Here is a 22,033-nt window from a genome sequence, read left to right as displayed (position 1 = left end):
CATGCCAAGATTCAGGTGAGAAATGTGTGTCTTCTAGCCTCAAGACCAGGATCACAGGTGAGCCTTCCCATTCTGGATTATAATTCATTCCAGATATCGTCAAGTTGACAATCAGGAATAGCCATTACAATGTGCATGTCATCAGGTCAAAAAGAGAGTGTTGGATCTTCTAAACTGGAGTTACAGTTGTGAGCTGCCAGGTTGGTTCTGAGAACTGAACCCCAGTGCTCTGCAAGGGCACCAACTGCTCTAACTACTGAGCCACCTTTGCAAACCCTCAAGTGTGCTCTAATTTGCATTTCTCAGGATTGTTAGTCATGTTTGTATTTTTTGAGCACTGTCTGTCACTTTGTGGTTAGCAGTAGTCCCTATGCTGACCAGGAAATTTTTAGCAGAGAGACTTCCAGAAGTACCCTGGTGAAGACATGGGCTCTCCAGGTGTGGCTCAGAGCCTGTGCTTTGGATTGACGACCCATCATCCCAGTCCAGCTGGTCTGCTCCATTCCTGGGCCTCCACCCTCATCTGGCACAAACTGGACGTGCCCAGGGGCTCCTCAATGAAGGCCACTTATGCTCAGACCAATGTCCGGCTCCTTGGAACTGCAGCCACCTAGTTGCCACAATCTTCTCTCCTCTCAGACTTTATTGGAACTTTATCACTATCAGAAAATGTATCCCCAACCCTCCAAAGCTGACCTGCCTCTGACTTGCCCTTTGCCTGTCTTTACCAGTTGCTTGTTCAGGGAGATCTTGGTGGCCTGAGTGCTTCCAGGCCAGGTGCCTATTTTTTGCAAGTGGCCCACTCAGCTCCTGATCTTCATCTTCTCTTTCTTATCCTTCTTGCATTCTATGTTCGACAACTCTGTCTCTACCATCCTGCCTCTTTGTGAGGCAAGGCAGGATGTAGTCCATCTCCTGATCCTTCTGCCTCCACCTCCCAAGTACTGGGATTATAGGTGTGTCTGCCTTGCTGATGGCACTCCGCCATGCCATCAGCATGCCACTTAGGGAACGTGGGATGAAGTTCAAGATAGGGTTCCCAGCCTGTGCTTCCCCAGGGTGGAAACAGTGAGATCTGGGACGGATGTTGAGGTTCTCAGACTCCTGTGTACCCAGACACTGCCTGGAACCTTGAGGAGTTGAGAACAGTGTGATCTGAGGACTAAGCCATGGATGGGGTGGGAATTCGTTTTGGTGCCACGTACTGAGGGGCTGAAAGAGAGAAGGGCTTCTCTGGGAAATTTAGGCAAATGCCTCGAGTGGCTGCAATTCTTGATGAAGGAAATGGTCCTTGCTTGTCCAAAATGCTTTATTTCTATGATGGATGTGAATGCGTATGTCTTACTAAGGGTGAATCAGGGATTAAATACCCATTGCAGGAAGGGATGCCCAGGAAGGGAAGCTCATTGGCCAAACACTCGGGGCCTATCTAAATACCTTATTAGTATGGCAAACTCTAGGTTTTTATGCTACATGACTGGTTATTATGGTCCTCTCAGTAGGGTGTCATGGTTACATGTTCCAGGACAGAGAAAGACTGGCTGGGAGCTGGTTCTAACACCTGCCATTTTCTTTCTTTCTTTTCTTTTTCTTTCTTTCTTTTTTCTTTCTTTCTTTTTTAAAGATTTATTTTATGTACATGAGTGTAGCTTCAGACATACCAGAAGAGGGCATCCGATCTCATTGCAGATGGTTGTGAGACACCATGTGGTTGCTGGGAATTGAACTCAGGACCTCTGGAAGAGCAGTCAGTGCTCTTAACCGCTGAGCCATCTCTCCAGCCCCCTGCCATTTTCAATTATGAGATTTCATGGGATTTTTGAACCTGCTTCAAACTTACCAGTTCTTCTGTTTGGTAGCACGGTCCACTTGTCCCCACAGATGTGGACTTTTATGCCTGGCTCAACTTTTTTTGACACCATAAACTCTATGCCTTCTGACCCCACTATCTCCTGAGGCTCCTGCTGGTCTTAGATTCACTGATCAGTGCTGTTATCAGTTGGAATTCCATGGATGGCTGGATGCTGACTGTACAAGGTTATAGGTAAATGTTTAACCAATTATACTGGGAATCTATAGCTATCTTACATTCCTACTGTCCATTTCACATCTCCCCAAACCTCAGACCCCACTTTGCCCTCAGATGACCTTGCCTACTGCTTATAGGTAGGGCAGAGCTCTGAGGTGGCCTGTCTCTCCTCCTCACCCTTTTTCCTCTTAGTAGTCTCATGGGAGGCCTGTGCTACCCTGGAAAGGTATGGACCTCCTACTTGTACCTGCCTCATTTACGTATTTATTTTTGAGACAGGGTCTCATCGTATACCTGGTTAGCCCAGAATTCCCTACATAGACCAGGCTGGATTTCAACTCAGAGATCTGCCCTACTTCTATTCCCAAGTGCTGGGATTAAAGGAATATGCCATCACACCCACTCTTTTTATACAAAGAAGTATATTGGTGTTTTGCTTACATGTATGTATATCACATGTATGCGTGGTGCCCATGGAGGCCAGAAGAGGGCATTGGGTTCTCTGGAGGTGGAATTACTGAAGGTTGTGAGTCACGATGTGGGTGCTGGAAATCAACCTGGGTCCTCTGTTAAGGACAAGTGCTCTTAACAACTGTGCTATCTTTTCAGACCTGTGGACTCCTCTTGAAGCTGCGAACCAGGAAGACACTCCCTAATTCCTCCATTATTCTTAGCCCTGAATAACTCCTCTCCTTTCGTAGCTCTGTGGAAACTTCCAGTGTCCTTGGTTAAGCTTGCTGTCTAATAATAGCAGTAATTTCCCAAGCTAGCCTTCTCCATTCTCCCTCACTAGCCCGATCTTCTCTTCTGTTATCTAAAGTCACAGAGGACGAATGGCTTTGAGTGCAGCAGTCCCTGTGTGGGAGGCCTAGACAGTCTGTCCTAAGCAACTCTCATCTTTAACTCAGATCCTACCTCTCTAACGTTATTCAGATACCTCAAAGATGCTCAACACATTTGAAAAAAACAAAAAACCATCACTTGTGCTAAAAAGGGTATGCCTGTTCATGTCTCAGACTGAACCTATGTGGCCCAGCAAAGTAGGACTTCCTTTTAGTAGAGCAGACTATGTTGGGCCACCCCCATCTTCCAGGGCTAAACCTGGGCAGGAAACTCTTTTTTTTTTTTTTTTTTTTTTTTTTTTTTTTTTTTTTTTTTCTAGACAGGGTTTCTCTGTATAGCCCTGGCTGTCCTGGAACTCACTCTGTAGACCACGCTGGCCTCGAACTCAGAAATCCGCCTGCCTCCACCTCCCAAGTGCTGGGATTAAAGGCATGCCCAGTTTAGGAAACTCTTGATAAAGACACACAGAGATTCTCATAGAGTATCAAAAGCCATCTCCTAATCTGTCAACTGGCAGTTTGGGTTATATATAAGCTAAGTGATATGGGAGGGTGAGTGAGGCACAGGTGTGTGTGTGGGGGGTGGTCATTCGCCTACCTGGTCCTCTGCTACTCTACTTTTTGGGATCTATTGCTGTCCAATACCCACAGGATCTGGGACACAGGGGAAGGAGGCTGGAGCCTTCTCATGCACGCCAAGAGCATCTGTCCTCTATTAGGGGCTACAAAAGTACTGGGCCCAACTGAATCTGACTGGTAACCTATATAGCAGGATGTATACTGGATACACAAAGCTGATATTTGAGGAGGGAGTCTCAAGGTTTCTAGGCAACTTGGTGGAACATGGTGAACTGTGGAAGCCCAGTCACACTGGGAAGAAAGCCCTCAGGTATCTCGGATGCTGAAAGCAGCCTTTCTGGAGTGAAAGACAGGGTCTCTCCACTCTGAGGGAGGGGAATCAGGCTACTCTCATGCATGGCCACCAGGTACAATGGTTCACTCCAACTCACAAGCTGCTTCCTGTAAGCATCTGGTGGAAGACTTCTCAAGATACAGTGAACACTGACCAGATCATTTTAATTTCCGAATTTATTAAAATGATTAACCTCAATACTGCAAGTGCATGTACAAAATATTTGTAAAAAATGTTTTTTAATGAAACGTTAAAGAACTTACCTCAAATGCTGAAAAAGTCCTTTTCATTCTTTCAGTACAAGGAATACATTGTATCTCAAAAGTATTACAACTCAGCAAAACAATTTAAAACAGTAATTTGAAAAATGATTGAAAATTGAATACTTTACATATTATTTCTAGGATCATTTCCTAATTCTTACAATTGCCAAAAACTTTACCAATCATTGCATAAGCTCAAGCTGAGAGTTTTATTGAGTGTNACCTCTTCCAGACTGGTCAAGAGTGTGGGGTTCTGGCATCCCCACAGTGAAGTTCTACAGCAGATCGAGAACAGTCNGAGGCCCCTGCCTTGAGAAACGGAANTAAGGTTCCCTAGAAGGCATCAGCAGCACTGCTGAATGCTTGTGCATACAACTCCTGAGAGGCAGCAACTCCTCACAATGTCACTGCTCTTAGACCCATGGGAAGATTGGCCTCCAAAGACAAGGCCACAACAAAACTAAAATAAACATCATAAATAAGTTACTAAAATTAAGCTTAAAATGGAGAAAATGGGAAATTGTTATTTTGTTATTTTTTCCTTAAGATTGAAATTCCTGAAATGGCTATTGTTGGTATTCAAAGAAATGCGAAGGTTTAAGTCTCAACAGCCCAAGAGAACATGAGAATGAAGGTGACCAGTTCCCCTGAGCAGGCTCCTGAGCTCACCGTCAGCTTCCTGGCTCCCACTTATGCTTGGGAACCCATGAAGACTGGGAGCATCCTGGAGGTGCTCTGGGTGCCTTGAGACAGGAGGTTTGAGACACAGGACTACCTTTCTTCATGGCTATAGCAAATGGTTGTGTGTGTGTGTGTGTGTGTGTGTGTGTGTGTGTGTGTGTGTGTGTGTGCACGCTGCAGTCTTTCCTTCTGCTTCCAAATGACATAGATACCCAAGAGGGTGAGACTGCATGGCAAAGACAAGACTGTATAGGACCACAGCAGGGAATTCTATCATGCACAGGAGCAAAGACATCATAGCCTAGACACATCCATGAATCTTGCGAACTTGTAACTGGAACCTACAAGCAACGGTTTTGAGACTCCAAGCACCCAGCTGAGTACTGGTCCATGTCATCAGCAAAAGGGAAGCAAGGTGATGTTCTCTGTTGGACCTTCACTCCCTGCAGGTCCCTCTGACACACTGCAACACTGAGTCCACTAGCTTGTGTCATTTAGTAACACTATCTATCTGAAAGGGCAGCTATACATTTCCCAGTAAATAAACAGACCCACTGGTGTCAAACACCTGCTATAAACTGATATTCTCAAATTCTTTGATTTGTAAAATAATCCAGAGAAACAAACAAGCCTGGTATTGAACATAAAGCAGTAATCAAAAATTGCTCATTAAGTTACTTAAAAATTAATTTCTCTTCTCAAAGTGCTTCAAAAACAAATTAAATCTGACTCCTCTTTTTGTTTGACTGATAATATAATCAAAAAAATCTGATATTTTCATAATAAACTAACATATAAGCCAAGAACGTCCACTGATGCAGTGCTTACACTATATATTTATAATTTCCTATTTTATTGGCATGAATATTTCTAAACTTAAAAACCTTCCTGGTAAGTTCTTTTAATTTCTTATGACAAAAATTTCTCACAACACACAAATATTTACAACATATACATCGTTTTCAGCTCTTTACATTGAATCCCAAAGACAAATGTTTGTATAGGTTACCACAGAACAAAAGCTGTGACTCATGTTCTTATTTCATAAACTATTATAAGTTAAAGTGAATAGATTTAATATTCCTTGTAGCATTTTACAAGTGCAACAGAAACTTGAAGACCCAAATTAAGATAGCTGGAGTTCATCGGACAAACGCTGCTTTCTGCCGCCACGCTGTTCACAGCAAAGGTTTGAAAAAATAAGCACCAATCATTCTTGCAAAGAACAATTTTATCTAAAAGGATTGGAAAGTGTTAAATACACGGTCTTTAATTTACACAACAAGCAATAAATAAGCTGCTCTGAAATCCCATCCTGCACACCGCCAGCCTCCATAGAGAACGTACTGAGAACAGGCTGTCACACACAAGATGGCAGTTAATTTTTTTTTCTTCAAAGAACTCAATCTGACTTCCAGCCAATGGTCTGCTATGATAACAAAGGCCACGGACAGGACACCTGGGCCAGTACACAGTGTGAAACCGACACAACTCCAAGGGGGAAACATCTAGCAAATAAACCAAAAGCCAGAGGTCAATGCTGGTGATAGGAGCAGATGCTGGAAACCTTCCCACAAGGCTGCTCTGCTCCGCCCTAACTACGGTTTAGTCATCTATGGAAGAGGGCTGGTTTGCTCTTATAGGTGACAACATAGTATAACCACATTAGTGTCTGAAGGTCCTATGTGGAGAGCTGCTGTCACTGGATAGTTTACTGGAGCCTCTATCTTACAACAGGGCTTTCCCTCAGAATTGCACATAAGAAGGCTATTTAAAAAGTACGATAAAAATTTGCACAAATCAGACTTAAGAGTCAGGATGCTGTACACTTTGTACAGTATTATGCCTACAGGTGGAGACCACAGAAGTGCTGCGCTGAGAAGCTGTGGCTGGGATTCTTATTTTTTAGTTCTCCAGAACAATGAGTGAGCGCTCATGCGTTCAGTCTTAGAGACTGATCTTCTCTCCTTCTTGAAGAAATGTCAATATCTATGGAGTCTTTACCGACAATTAGCCTCAGCCGCTTTGCGGGAGGAAGAGGAATGAAATCATCATCGAAGTCATCCTCGCAGTCCTCCTCCTCCTCCTCCCCCTCAGAAGATGAGGAGTCATCTGTGCTGTCCTCCTCATATTGACTATAGTCGTCCACCTCCATCTGGGACTCCAGCAGGGAGAGGGGGTCACTGCAGCACACCCCGTTCTCGTGCAGGCCCTCTGCGCACGGCACCCTGCTCTCCTCATCCCTCTTGAGCTGGATCTTGAGCTTGGTCGAGCTGCTGCCCGGCCCTGCGCTGACCCCGTTACTTAGCTTGGCGACATAGAGGTTGCTGTCACTGTCGTGGTCCTTGCTGAGCTTGATGCTGATCTTTGAGGAGTTCACGCCATCACTCTCATGGTCGTTTGTCTTGCTGCTGCTGTCGTGCCGCCTGCGAAGCGTCAGCTTGGGGATTCCAGAGCTGTTCTCCAGGATCAGCTGTGCATCGTACCTGGTGACCCGCCGCTTCTTTTTACTTTGTGCAGTTCTGAAGCTGTCTTTTGTGGTGAAGCTGTCGGGTGTGACAACAGAGCAGCCAACAGGTGAGGGAGCAGAGTCTGTGTAGCTCACGGGCACCCTGACTGTGCCACTGGGCTCACCCTGGTCAGGATGAGACCCTGGCAAATCTGGCAGCCCATCTTTCCCGGGGAAGCTGTGCTCTGGACTGCAATCCTCTGTCTTTGCTAAGTGTTTCACAGGTTTTTGTCGAAATTTCTTTCGTGACAGGCAGGAGTCATTCTTGGGACACTCCTGGGATGCTTCCTCCCTGTGTGCAGTGTCAGGAGCCAGTTCTTCCAGCACCTCTGGGGTTGGCTGCTGGCCACTGTCTGGGCAAGGTTCCAGTATACCATTTTTATAGCCATCCAAGGGACTTGGTTCAAGCTTGATGTCAGTGGTCTCCTTCAGACCTGTCCTTGTCCTCAAAGAGCGCCGGGTTGTGTAGGTGCAGGGCAAACTGTCACCCTGCGAGTGAGCACCTCTCCCATGGTTCTGCCTGTGTTCTTTCGCAGCATGTCTAGTCAAGCACCCACTCCCCACTGCAGCATGGGCTGGTCCCTCTGGCTCCCTTTCTTTCTTAATTGGCAAATTTTTATATAGCACGACTTTGGGCTCCTTAAGCACTAAGCTCCCCATCTCGAGCTTGCGGGATGTGCTCTTCTGGTCCAGCCGCTTACAGTGATTCCTCAGTTTGATCTTGGAGAGTAAAGGCTTTGCCGGCTTTCTCAGTTTCTTTGGTACCCTGGGATTGTTCGTGTGCACTAGCTTGGGTGAGGTAGAGTTGGGAGCAGCCGGGACTCTCGGCATGGACGGCCTCGTCAGTGCTCTGCTCTTGCTGCTCTTTTTTACACCAACTGAAGGTTTTCGGTTAGAAGCTGTGAAGTTCACAAGGGAAAAAAAAAGATGAAACCAGCTGGGTATTGCAACATGACATGATTAATCAATCCCCAAAGCAGACCACCAGCCACAAACTGCTGATACACACGTGTGCAAGGCAGCCCTCCAGGAATAGTCTCACCAGAACAGCTTCACTATATTGTCTCCGCTACTAAGTATTTTTCTTACATAAAAAAAATTTAAAGGGAAAGTAAATGAGTTAGTTTCTACCTTCATGTCTTCTCCCTCTCCTGCCCCCCCCCATGTGTGTCTTATGTACATACATCCTGGCTGGTCTAGAACTTGATAGACCAGGGTGGCCATGAACCCTCGGCAACCCCCCTGTCTCTCAAGTGCTGGGATCATTGGTGTGCACTGTAATGCTCAGCTTCTCTTCTGAACCCTTAGCCACTGTTTTAAACTTTCCCAAAGTGTGTTATTCCTTAGCCAGGATAGCAACAGAAGGCTAAGATGCATTGACTACTGGACTCTGGGAGACACATTCTCTCCAATGGTTTTAAGCAGAGCAGACTCTGAAGAACTATATGCTGTGCTCTCCAATACTCATGCATCAGGAACATATGTTGTTTGCTTCACAGGATGGGAGGCTACAGCAGGTAGCTATTAGCTCAAGAGCTGCAGAGCCCCATGGTGTACTCTTGATGTAATCAGGACAACAGATCTAAGCACACAGAAAGGCTGCAGGACTCAGGTGACAGCTAAGTGCCTCTCAGGAGTCTGGGGCTCAAAGACATGGTGCCCTTGCCCTACTGTCTTAACTTTTCTCTTTACATTTACATGATCACAAAATCTTACATTAGTCAAAGTTTTTGTTGTCTTTGAGACAGGGTTTCTTTGTATAGTCTTGGCTGACCTAGAACTAGCTCTATAGACCAGGCTAGCCTTGAACTCAGAAATCTGCTTGCCTTTACCTCCTGAGTGCTGGAATTAAAGGCATGCACTGCCACCTCCTTCCCCAACTCATTAGTCAATTTTTTAACTACTTAATTCTCTGAATTCTGCAGTTAAAAACAACAAAAACAAAAAACCAGCAAAAAGCTCCTTTATTAAAATTAGTCAGCAGAAAAGCTGTGGTGACCACTACCCTCACAAAGACCAGGGGCAGCTCAGCTCAGGGCTACTCAACAGTTGGTTGGGCAGCCCTGTTTCTTCTTTCCACACAGCAAAGCAAGGACCTAGCAGTACTTTTTTTGTTTTGTTTTGTTTTTTCGAGACAGGGTCTCTCTGTGTAGCCCTGGCTGTCCTGGAACTCACTCTGTAGATCAGGCTGGCCTCGAACTCAGAAATCTGCCTGCCTTTGCCTCCCGAGTGCTGGGATTAAAGGCCTGCGCCACTATACCTGGCTCTAGCAGTACTTTTTACCAAAAGAAATGAACAAAGATGTTTAACAAACATTCTGAAATAAACCACCAAGAGTAGAAGGTTTTCCACTTCAGAGACAGGCTTGCCAAACCACCAGAGCCCAGTGATGAGAGCTGAGTGGCCCAAGAATCCACGTATCTGTGTGGGTTGCTGCCAAGGATAGGACTTATTTCTAGAGCAGTGTACTAGTCTTGAGGCCGAGTGACTTACAGACTGACATGGCCTACAACTGTGCACACTTGCACTCCTTCTCTCTCTCTCTCTCTCTCTCTCTCTCTCTCTCTCTCTCTCTCTCTCTCTCTCTCTCTCTCTCTCTCTCTCTCTCTCTCTCTCTCTCTCTCTCTCTCTGTTAAAAGGTAGGATGATTAGGGAATACTTTAGCAAACAGATGGCTCTAATAAACCATACACACATATTAATGTTCTATGTTCTGACTGCTTCCAGGGGCAACCCAAGGGATTATGTTTCTCATGCTTCCTCAAACATGGCTTCTTCCAGAACTATCTTTGTAGTCTCTAGCCTTTCACTTTCACTTCCCCATTTCCATCCCACTCCTGCTTTGAGCCCATCCAATGACTGGATCCACAGCATGCTCTTGTCAGCACCCCTCTGCAGACTGCGCCCCGCGCTTCTAGTGGGGCAGCCTTTGCTAGGCAGACCACGGCCTAAGACAGTGTATTCTCCAGTCCCTTTGTTTTCATTTCTGTCAACTAGAGTCTGGTAACCATTTTCATCTCCTCCAGGTTAAGAGTCTATGATCTTCTCTTCCTTTGGCCCTGGCAGACCATGAGGCAGCTGCCGGCCCCAGCCCTTTGAATATAATTTTCCAGGTGACAAGTGCCTACCTGGCCACAGTTGCCGTCAGATGCTAGCAGTTCCTAAGCCTCTAGCCCTTCTGTAGTGAACACTGATTGAAGCTGCTCCAGGGATGATAGGCCTGCATTGTCCCCCCAGAGCTCTGGCAGCTTCTCCCTCAGTTCTCTACCCTGTCAGTAGTATATTCCATCTGCCCACTGCCCAAGCAGGAAGCTGATCATCCCTGATTCTTCCTTCCCTAACTGCCTCATAAAGTCACATGCCTGCAGTTAGGCACTAAAACCTACCTGCTTCCATCCCACACGCCACGACCTCCTGCCTGGACCATGCATGGCACTTGCCCAATCTCATCTCTTCAGAGACAGAATGGCTTGTCTTACTGTCTCATGTCCTTCTGGAGGGTAACCCTTGCAATTCTCTGATGGCCTGAGAATAAAAGCTGAAACCTTCAACTAAGTCACATTCTTTCTTTTCTCCATCCATGAAGCAGCAGCTTTCCAGATTAAAGGCCTTCACACTTGTGAGCTTGGGCACGTAAGTCCCTCTGCCGTAGACATGCTTCACCTGGCCAGTTTCAACCTTTAGGGAGCCTCTTCTGATTGGCATCAAAGGTTCTCTTTACTTAGTTCTTAATTTAACCCATTAGCTGAACTCCATTTTAAGTTGATTCTAAGTCTGATTTCTCCCAGACCCCCCCTTTCTTGGATTCCCTGTAGGTATCAGTGCCAACCACTGACCAAGTGGTTCTCATGTTTGTGATCTGAACACAGACTGCACTTGATGGCACACTGTTTCAGAAAATGTTGCCCTTACGTTTCTGTTAAGGCATTCAGCTTATTTGAAAAGTATCACCTTACTAAAAGTCCAGTGAAAAGGTGAGCTCACTGAAAGAATGAAGCGGAAAAATGTGATTAAGACGCTCCAAGAGTGCCAGAGATGAGTCACTATGCAGACACTTAAGAAGAAGAGCCGGGCAGTGGTGGTGCACATCTTTAACCCCAGTACTTGGGAGGCAGAGACAGGCAGATTTCTGAGTTTGAGGCCAGCCTGGTCTACAAAGTGAGTTCCAGGACAGCCAGGGCTATACAGAGAAACCTTGTCTTGAAAACAACAACAACAACAACAACAACAACAACAACAACAAAAAGAATACTTGTGAGAGATGAGGCTTTCATGATGCTAAGTCTAAAGGAGGAAAGCTGGTTGACACAAAGTGTATTGAGATTCAGTCAGGGCCCTGATGTTCACGAGGGAGGAGTGCCCTAGTTGCCCTTGCTGAGGGCACCTTCTCTCTTTTGTAATGGTCAATAAATCCCAAATGCATAACCTGGATGGTAACTTTGGGGATAAGGGGGTGTACATTTCTCCTGACTGCTACCTGCTGGATATTGCACACTAGTCACATGATGACCTAAAGTGGTTCTTAACATACCTATGGAGGAACCAAGCTTCCTTGGGCTAGTGGATCTCCAAATGCCAGCTGCTGAGAGGTGATCCTTGAGCTTGGCTGTGGTTCCAGACACTGAGTTCCTGATCACTGTTATGCTGCCTACATTAGAGTTTCAGTTCCAACTCACAAAGGGCACACTGTATGTATGGCCACGGACTGTGATTGCTCCAGGTTGTCATTTAAATAATACAGAAGTATGCCACTCAGTGTGCACCATAAAGAAGCACAACAAAAGAGCACTAGTGTTGCCTTGAGCTCTTAGACTATGTTGGCAATGCATGTGAATCAAGTTTGTACAAGGATCACTTGTAGTTTAGAATCCAGAAGAGCCTAAGCAGCACGTGAACGTCTCCCATTTATCAGGCACAAGGACTTTTGCCTGTCGTGATCGACTGGCAAAGGCTACCTGAAAAGAGTGATGAGAAAGGCATAGAAAGGCAGGTGGGGCGGGAAAACGAGTCAGTGAGAGGTGTCACTGCAGAGAGAAGGGGCAGTCCTGCCTTCATGCACAGCCAGGTGCTCCTTTAGTCCACATAAACTCTTTCTACTGGCATGTCTGCTGGGTCCTCTATTGGCTTGTGATGAGGGTAGTGCCTGTCCAGTTTTGGGTTCTACTTGAGTTTTCACATTTCAGACACCTTATCACTAATTATAGGAGACAGACAAGCCAGTAAGGTACCAAGGCCTAGAAAACCATGACCTTCCAAAGGGCGCTGGAACTCAGCCTGGAGGACATTAGACTTTTGGACATGAAATGTCTTGCTGTCTTCACTCCAGGGTGCTAATGCAGAAAGTCAATTTGGACCTCCTGAGACACCGTCTCTCAAGCCTTGTTTAGAGAAAGAATGTTTTCCTTGTGCCTAGGGAGCAATGCTGCCTTGTACACCTGTCAAAGCAGGACTTCTATCAGCTGCCAAACTGCAAGTAAAGGCGGGGGGAAGAGAAGCAAGCAGGCCGACAGCAGCCCCTGCCATACACGAGGCATGCCTGATGCCCTGGGAGAAAGTTCCGATGCTTGCTGAATTATGGTCAGGATATTCTGGCAAGACCTTAACTTCTAAAAACAACACTGACTAGGTAACCACACCTAGTTCCATTGCTGAGTTTAGCACAATGGAAGGACAGCACTTACTTGTCATCTAACCTCCACGCATGTGCCAGGGACAAAAAAACAAAATTAAAACAAAAACAAAAACAAAACCCTCACAAGATAGCTAAAGCATAGGTAAGAAAAAGGGCAAAGGACACAATAGATGCCTACACTTTTAGATGTCATCTCCTGCCAGGCAAGAGTGGCAAAATGACACCCAAAATGACTTCCTGAGCCGTGGGCCATGCCTTCATGTCACTGACAGTAAGCTTTGGCTTACTTTAACATACATGTTGCTAAAAGGCATTCTGATTAATAACCCAAGCACCTAACACAAGCAGCCACTAACAGGGTTGAACTTCCTATTCTAAGATGCTGAGACTACAGCTCGAAGGTACTGTTCATGCTTTCTGCCCTTGAGAAAAAATAGTTAGCTCTGCAGTAACTTTGTACTTGTCTTGAAGGTGAGGCATAAGTTTCCCAGGAAGGGCCAGAACCACCACATCTTGGTATTTCTCTAAAAACCACCGGACTTCGTAATAAATATTTCTCATGTTGTAACACACTAGCATACACAACACCTCAACAAACTATTTGTATTAAGTATTTAAGCTAAGAAGTGTACAGAGTTTATAATGGATATACTAGTGATCAAGTTCATCTACAAAAACACAGGGACTCTCTCATTCATCAGAGCCATTTGTTGAGGATAGCATTGTGGCCATCTGAATGGCAGCCCACACCTCAGTGTTGCCAGTAAGTATTTATGAAATGGGCTTCACAAGCTCCAGTGTCTTCAAGGAACCAGACTCAAGAAAACAAAGTTCATTGCACTGCCTTTATTAATAGAACCAACAGTCAACAGCGAATGAGAGACTAACACCTCCTCTTTGTTCACTTTGAGCCTCAGCTAACTTGTGAACTTGAACCACACTATTGCTTTTATACTAGAGGTTATGCCTGGCCTTGAACTTCAAGTAGATTCAGATATTCACACAGTAGCATTTACCATCATGGAGACACTTTCCCTTTTCTTCAAAATTTTCTGTAAGGGAAAGGAACACCCAAGAGTGGGATGAAAACAGCTGAAGGCATGGAGAAGACCCTGGAACAGCCAGTGCCTGAGGGTGATCCCGAGTGCTCAGTCACTAGAGTGCTAGAAGATATACTCTGTGGGTAACCAAGGCCAACCTTTCTCACAGACGACTCTAGCAGAGACGAGTTAGACAGGAGAACCCGCTGATGTATGGCATCACAGCCTCCACAGAGGTCCCAGCACTCAAGCTCCACCGTGCTGTCCTTGGCCTCTGTAACATTTCTTCTCTTCCTTTCTCTTGTTCACCACCACCCCTAGTTTCCATTAGACACTTCACCAACATAAAACTGGCTCCGAGCTTCCTGGTTTGCTACTTTCTGCAGTAGCAATCACACACCCTACAATAGCCACATCCAAACACTCTTGGCACACTTCTGAACCTAGTGAACTAGGTTGATTCACCTCAAAAAATGCTAACCAAGTAGTTAAATTAATGGAAGTCTTGAAGCTATAATGAACTCTGGGTCCATCCTGTTCCTAGACTGGCTGGAGATGGACCTGGGTAGCCTGATGAACCAGCCAAGCTCTTGTGGGGCCTAAAATACCATTACCCATCACTAATGACTTGAAAATGTTTTCCTTGAGCATGATGGTCCTGGAACATATGCTGAATATTTCAATGTCCAATTACCAAGTATTCAAAAACACATATAGATGTTGGCTCTAAATTTGGAATTGATATAAACTGCTATGGATGAAAAGTATGAAATGCCTCAAGTCTCAGTTTCTGTCAATCTGGAGTTTCAAAACCACTGAGGCTGGGCTGGAGAGATGGCTCAGTGGTTAAGAGCACTGACTGCTCTTCCAGAGGTCCTGAGTTCAATTCCCAGCAACCACATGGTGGCTCACAACCATCTGTAATGGGATCTGAGTCCCTCTTCTGGTGTGTCTGAGGACAGTGACAGTGCAGTAACAAACAAATAAATCTTAAAAACAAAGAACACAAAAACAAGGAACAAAAAACAAAAAAACCCTCCTAGGGCATGCTACAGAACTGAGGAGCGTAACTGGCACCTTACAGCAGCTCCCTTACTTACTTGCATTGTCTTTTTCCTGAGTGGTGTCTGCATCTGTGTTAGAGCTGACAGACTGACTGTCTGAGTTTTTGCTGCTGTCACCTAACTTTTTAAGCCTATTTAAGCGTTTATCTGTTTCTCTAAGTCCGTATTTGCTATTGATAACAGGAGCAGGCGCAGGCAGTCCTACTCGTGATTTAAAAGCACCAGTTCCCCGTCTGAAAGAGAAAACAGCAAAGGTCAAACAAATGGAGCAGACGACTCACAATAAGCTTGGCTGCCGAGGGTGTGCGGCCACACTAGGTCAAGGGCTGAGATGATCTGATGAGGCCTCCACTACAGTTAGAGAACCGCCCGCTTTAGAGCTCTCAGAGAGCCAGCATGCATCTACCAAAACTTTTTTGAAACTATACTTACAATGTCTGTCTTAATTACTCATTTCTGTCTGTGGACCTGATCTGTAGATACACTATATAGAGGACTCTTCAATTTATATTATTTATTTTTAAGGAAGCAAAACTAAAATTCTACATTATAACCATTTTACCTAGCACTTAATTTTCTTGCACCATGTCTAAAAGGAAGCATACACTGAACACATGCTTTGAAAGCTCATATTCCAGAGAACATTTGTGAATGTATTCAATGTTCTGTGAGATGTGTGTGTTTAAATATGCATGAGGTCACTCACACCTGAGCCTACAAAAGCCAGAAATGGCATCAGATCCTTTGGAGCTGAAGTAACTGGAAGCTGCTAAGAGCATGGCACAGGGGCTAAGACTGGAACTTGGGTCCTTTGAAAAGGACCTTCCCTCCCTCCCCCACCCCCCTCTCTTTCTGACAAGGGTCTCTGGTTCTAGCTGTCCTGGGTCTTTCTATGTAGACCAAGATGGCCTCTAAGTCACATGAGATCTGCTGGCCTCTACTTTCTGGGTGTTGGGATTAAAGGAGTGCACCACCACATTTGGCTCTGACACTTTTTTGGGTAAAGTTTTATTTTCTTTTTAATTACGTGTGCACACATGAACACACAAACCCTCAGAAGACAAGAGGGTGTCAGGAACTAAATTTGGGTCCTGTTAAGAGCAGCACATGCTTTTAACTCTCAAGGCCTTAGGTAGATCTTTTTCTAATCATTTTATATTGTTTATTTAAACTGTACTTGGAAGCCTAGCCTATAGTTCTCCAGAAGCAGAGGTAGTACTCACTTCCCATGTGCACTCTAATTCTCCTGCCTCACTCTCTGAGTGCTGGGATCTACCCTTCCCTTGAAACAGCTCCATAGCCATTACATCCCAACCATCCTCTAACCTTTGCTGTGGTCGCTGTTGTTCAGTGCTGAGGACGAGTCTTCTTTCATGATTGTTTTGAGAGAGAGCTTGCTGTGTGGCCTAGGTTTACCTTAAACTTTTCCAAGTGCATGTGATTCAGCCTCCCAAATACTGGAATTATTGGCATAAACTACCCTGCCTGACTACCCCTAATGTTTTTTTTGATTTTGTTTTTCTTGGTTTTCATCAAGCATATAATATTTCATAAGCTTTAATATAGTTTTGGTCAATTCCAAAAATAAAGTTTCAAGCAATTTATTCTTATGGAAAGAGTAGCATCTATGTGTTCACAGCCAATATCACAGTTCTTTTCACTCAGATCTTATCTTGAGGGCCTGTCATCAGATTTTACCTTACAAAATTCTTCTAGTAAAACTAGTACAATTTATATGAAACTTATTACCCCAACTGTGTTTTTCGTTTGCACACCCTCATAGACTACATTTATTGTTGTTTTCTCTTAAGCACTTCTGTACTGTGACCCGTCAGTAATAGCTGTATCACATCTAATTCTGTTTTTCACACTACATTTGGTGCTGAGCTACAGAGCACATGATGGCTCTACACTCATATGATGTGGGTGGTTGGGCAGGGTCAATACTATACCATCATGATAGTTACATGCTGAATAGGCAGAGTCTGATCCTTTACCTTTCACAAGTGTAACATTCGCAGAACTCATTATTTTCTCCAAAAAACCCATCTCCATAGTAACAAGAAATTTCTTCTCCAGGTTCAATATCTCTCAGAGCCTTAACACATGCTGTATCTCGACCAGTTGACACAAACTGAAATAGAAGTAAAGTGTTAAGACTCTCACACCCAAGGCAAATAAAGAATCCTTGAGGTATCTGGTTTCTTTTATGCTTACCTTACAGTTAGGTCTGCAATCTGAAAAATGTCCAAAAGAGAAAGTCAATTAACTGCTGATAAGATCTGAAACACGAAGTTATAGAATCTGAAAAGGCTTTCCAGACAACTTCACAGTTTAGGTCTCAAGTCACACTGGACATATTTAATAAATCTGAAGATAATGGCCATTCCAAACTCCCCTGAGTACGGCCAGGCCACACTAGCTGTGGGCAGCCAGCCCACACGGTGTAGACGCCTCAAAAGGCAGCTTACCATGATTTATAAATGCAGCAGGACCGAGCCAGAGTTGAGCACAATTTTTCCTTGTGGAATACATGACACTGAAGTCGTTTTCTCCGTGTCTAAGTAGCATGTTCTCCTCAATTTCTGAAAGTTCGGCAATACAACCCACCAGTAATTCTATTTTGTCATTTCGTTTCCTATTTAAAATATGTGATAAAAATTACTAGTAATTATAATAAAGGCTTCTTTTTTAAAAAAAAAAAAAAGCCTTCCCACTAAATATCAAAACTGAGCAGCGCTGGCTCCACATACTTTGCTGACTGACCTGGAGTCCACCTAAGCATGCTCTTCCTGATTTCTTATCTGCCTTACTGCCACAGAGAATGGAAGCTCCTCTAGGTAAGGCAAGGTGCTGCTTGGAACTCTCAACACTCTGCAGAGCCTGAATCAGCATCTCATGGGAGGCAGGGGCTCAACTACCTGCTGTTCTGCATTACATTTGCAACTGGTCCCACAGTAGTGGGGTCATGAGGGTCTAGAATGTTGTCATCATCCAGTAGGGTACACCACTCACTTAAAGTGTTCTGCAAGCCCAAACTACAAGGTTAAGTTTCCTAGTAGCCACACCAAGGAAGAAGAGGTAACATTCCTCTTAGTAATGTATTTTAAGTCCACATATCCCAAATAATACTTCAGCAGGCAATTACTATAGGAACTATGAAAGAGAAAAAGAACACAATGTGAACTCCGGTGAGGATGTATATGGCAGCTCTTCATTGAGACAGACTGTATTTCCAGGACTGGTGAAGCTTGTGGCTGCTTTATTGCAAAGTACAGCCCTTGGGCCCTAGGTCTCAAGCCTGTCATGTGTAACACCAGAGACAGGAGAGCTGATTAGCAGCTCAATCCAAACCTGAGTCACAGTACCTCTGTGGACACCCATCCCAGGTCTACTTGGGAATAATGTTCTTTTGCACATTCTATTTTCAGATACCCGAGACCTGACATCTTTGCTATCAAAATACTAAAGAACCATAGGAGGGACTACCTAGTTCTCCTGGGATAAAAGGTAAGGAACAAGTATTAATAGGATAGAGAGTCACACCTTTGACCTCATCTATGGCTTTTAAGCCTCAAACTAAGATTTGATTTTACTTTTGAGATGGGATCTCACTGTGTGGCTTGGCTAGCTTGGAACTTACTATGCAGACCAAGCTGGCCTTGAACTCACAAAGCTCTGTTTGTTTCCTGAGTGTTGGGATTAAAAACAGTCATTACTACTTTACTTTTATTTAAGCTGGTATGCATGCATGTTTTAAAGCAGGTTCATGTATTCAAATGTTTTTACCTGTAATACTTAAGACCTGTCACACTGACCCTGGAAGCAGGTCATCAGCCTTGTCACCCTCCTCCTCCAGCAGTCCACCACAGAACAGCTATTTAGAATCAACATGCTGTGGTTTAGAGATGGGACCAGGTTACCCAGACTTCTGACTTCACTACCCCTGAATCAATAGGTTTGAGCTTGGCACTGCACTGATTCTCAGGGAACACACTGGCTCACCCTGACCACGGTTTCTTAAGTACTTTAATGACAACTTCAGAACTTTAAACAGAAACACACTGAGTTTCGACTAGTATAATAATTACCACTCTTTTGTTGCAACTATCTTGGCTCCATTTTGTTCTGAAGAGTATCTATTACAAGGTAGTATTTCAAATCCACTGTCAGTCGCAAACATCCTCAAGTAAATAAAGACCTAAAACAGGAAAAAAAAGTGATACTATTTATTCTACTAGACTTTCTCAAAATTATAAAAGTATACCACCACCAACAACAACAATGTAAACTACTGAATAGCGAAGTGAAACCTTTCCTGTTAGTCTCAGTGTTCACACATGTAAATACTCAATGGCTCGGCTTTGCTGCTCAAGAGGTACACAAAGAACTTCACTCCAGATGAACAGCCAGGTCACCTTCTGTATTACAGATCTTTACATTTACTGCTTTGATGAAAATCTAACTCAAAGGCTGGGGACTAATCAGGTGGCAGAGTACTTTGCCCAGCATGTGCCCTGGATTCAACCTCAAGCTCTGTAAGCCATAGCCACCACTGCTCACAAACATTTGGCTTCATTATGTAGCCCACACTGGCCTCAAACTTGTAGCAATCTTCCAACTTCAGCTACCACAGCCAGTTCCAATGTATCTGGACATAGGTTAGCAGCATTGATGCACTTAACTTACATGTTCCTTGAATAATTTCTCCTGCATTTTGTTTTTGTTGAGAAAATAATGCCGTGCCCATTCACCCGAAGTCAAACATTTGAAAGCTTTCTCTAAGTGTTCATCTTTCTTAAAGCGTTCAATGACTTCCTTTAGCTCTTCTTGCCTTCCTTTTATAGGCCGAAATCTGAAAGAAATCAAAATAGCAAGTTTAGTTATCTATCACAATTCTTTCAACTTTTAAAACTGATTTATTTTATATATATTATATATTTGGCCTGCATGCATATATGTGCACCACAAGTGTGCCTGGTGCCTTGTTGGAGTCACAAGAGGATGTCAGAACACCTGAAGGGGAGGTACAGACAGTTGAGTACTAAAACTGAACCTGAGTCCTCTACAAGAGTAGCTATCTCTAGGCCATCTAACACAATTCTTGAGCTACTGATTCAACTGAACAGATCTTAAGGAAGCTGGAATCCTACAGACAATGTGGTTATCACAGCAAAGACTTAAAGAAGAAAACAATAATCTTGACAGTTAAATTGTCAATTACTACAATTACCTGAAAAAAACTTCCTTTTTTTCCTTTTCCTCTGAATGTGGTATTCTATGCATGTTTGCATGTGTAGATGCACACATGTATGCATGTGAAGGACAGAGGTTGATACTAGGCACATTTCTCCATCGCTCTCCACTTTATGTATTCAAAGCTGTCTTTCGTTAAACCCAGAGCTTGCTGATTTGGCTAGTGCAGTGTGCCACCTCCACCCTTGAGTGTTGGGGTTACATTCAGGCTGCTATATCTATCTGGCTTTTAAACTTTTTTAAAAATATTGGTTCTGGGAACCAGATCACCAGTCCTCATACTTATACGACAAATTCTTTATCCACTGAGCCATCTCTCCAGGGCACAGTTTCCTTTTTTCCTTCAAACAGCACTTTAATGCTTTGGACTGTTATCTCATTAACTGTGAAATGAGAGGACTCAAAAACCTGTTTTGCCTCACAAATCCATTAATCACCTACTTTGAGAGGCACAAAACGAACGGCTTAGAATAGACAAAATCCAAGTAGAGGTAGAAAGGCAAGTGTCTGACATGGACTTAAGGTCAAGTGCAGGGCAATGGGTCCAGAGGTGCACTGACATACAATAAAGCTATAACCAAAATGTCTTTGTGCACAGCAGAAAACCCCACCTTCGAACACATCTTGATAGTCCAACCACCCAATTGACATTGGGCAATTTCATCCAGAGAACAGGAGAAATGCCAAAATCTTCTTTACTTTTTTTTTTTTTTTTTTTTTTTTGGTTTTTCGAGACAGGGTTCCTCTGTGTAGCCCTGGCTGTCCTGGAACTCACTTGGTAGACCAGGCTGGCCTCGAACTCAGAAATCCGCCTGCCTCTGCCTCCCAAGTGCTGGTTCTTTACTTTTTTTGAGACAGTGTTTCTCTATGTGGCCCTGGCTGTTCTGAAACTTGCTCTATGAACCAGGGTGGCCTGGACTCGGAGATTCCCCTGCCTCTGCCTCTCAAGTGCTGGGATTAAAGGTGTGCGCCACTGCCTGGCAAAATGCCAACATCTTAATTCAGAAAATGAGACTATTATATTGGTGAAATTTATTTGGGACAAAATTTTAAAGGGTTTAGTTGTAAAACCAGCTATATGACTGTAAAATATGTTAACATGTAGCTGGCATAGCCAGCTTCCAAGTATGCTCTGTGAGCCCTTTCCTCTGGAGCTATACTTGGCAAAGCCTGAGCTGCTAGGAGAGATATGGGTCTTGATTTAAGAATTTCTTTGTGGGGCAGGTGAGATGGCTCAGCAGGTAAGAACACCCAACTGCTCTTCTGAAGGTCCTGAGTTCAAATCCCAGCAACCACATGGTGGTCCGTAAAGAGAGAGATCTGACTCCCTCTTCTGGAGTGTCTGAAGACAGCTACAATGTACTTAGATAAAATAAATAAATAAATCTCTAAAAAGAAAAAAAAGAAAAACAACAACAACAACAACAAAAAATCCCCTTTTTAAAAAAAAAAAAAAAAAGAATTTCTTTGTGCCAGGCAGTGGCAATGCACCCTTTAACCCCAGCACTCTGGGAGGCAGAGGCAGGCAGATCTCAGAGGGAGTTCCCGGACAGCCAAGGCTACAAAGAGAAACCCTCTCAAAAAAAGCAAGCAAACAAACCAAACAAAAATAATTTCTTTGTATGTCAACTTCATTTGGTTAATTTTCTCAAATAGGGATTTTCTGTTTTAAAAAAACAAAAAAACAATAAATCAACCCACAATCCAACAAAAAAAGAAAAAGAAATTAGGGATTTGTGTTCAAATAAAACCCATGAGCAGGGCGTGGTGGCACATGCCTTTAATCCCAGCACTTGGGAGGCAG

General features: G+C 44.1%; 1 protein-coding gene and 1 long non-coding RNA gene across 6 annotated transcripts in view; one reads left to right on the top strand and one right to left on the bottom strand.

Moving 5' to 3' along the window:
• LOC110334241 overlaps positions 1-22,033 on the top strand; it is a 51,028-nt gene that overhangs the window by 27,523 nt on the left and 1,472 nt on the right. The window contains exon 2 of the long non-coding RNA XR_002381112.1: positions 18,405-18,483. This is a non-coding gene — a long non-coding RNA (uncharacterized LOC110334241). The remainder of the gene's footprint in view (positions 1-18,404; positions 18,484-22,033) is intronic.
• Positions 3,950-22,033, bottom strand: part of Kmt5b (lysine methyltransferase 5B) — a 50,750-nt gene continuing 32,666 nt past the window's right edge. For 4 of the 5 annotated variants that reach the window (XM_029538972.1, XM_021216089.2, XM_029538966.1 and 1 more), the window contains 7 exons: positions 19,663-19,828; positions 19,065-19,174; positions 17,445-17,611; positions 17,191-17,210; positions 16,971-17,107; positions 15,010-15,206; positions 3,950-8,136 (listed from right to left, as the gene is read on the bottom strand). In XM_029538972.1, the coding sequence (XP_029394832.1) occupies positions 6,662-8,136; positions 15,010-15,206; positions 16,971-17,107; positions 17,191-17,210; positions 17,445-17,611; positions 19,065-19,174; positions 19,663-19,828 (2,272 nt within the window). In that variant the 3' untranslated portion in view covers positions 3,950-6,661. Of the gene's footprint in view, positions 8,137-15,001; positions 15,207-16,970; positions 17,108-17,190; positions 17,211-17,444; positions 17,612-19,064; positions 19,175-19,662; positions 19,829-22,033 lie in introns of those variants that run through there. The other variant, XM_029538973.1, reaches the window with a different exon arrangement.

The sequence above is a fragment of the Mus pahari genome, chromosome 1 (genome assembly GCF_900095145.1).
Source record: "Mus pahari chromosome 1, PAHARI_EIJ_v1.1, whole genome shotgun sequence".
Classification (NCBI taxonomy): domain Eukaryota; kingdom Metazoa; phylum Chordata; class Mammalia; order Rodentia; family Muridae; genus Mus; species Mus pahari.
Note: the sequence above shows the minus strand (reverse complement) of the source record. Positions and strands in the feature narration are given on the sequence as shown.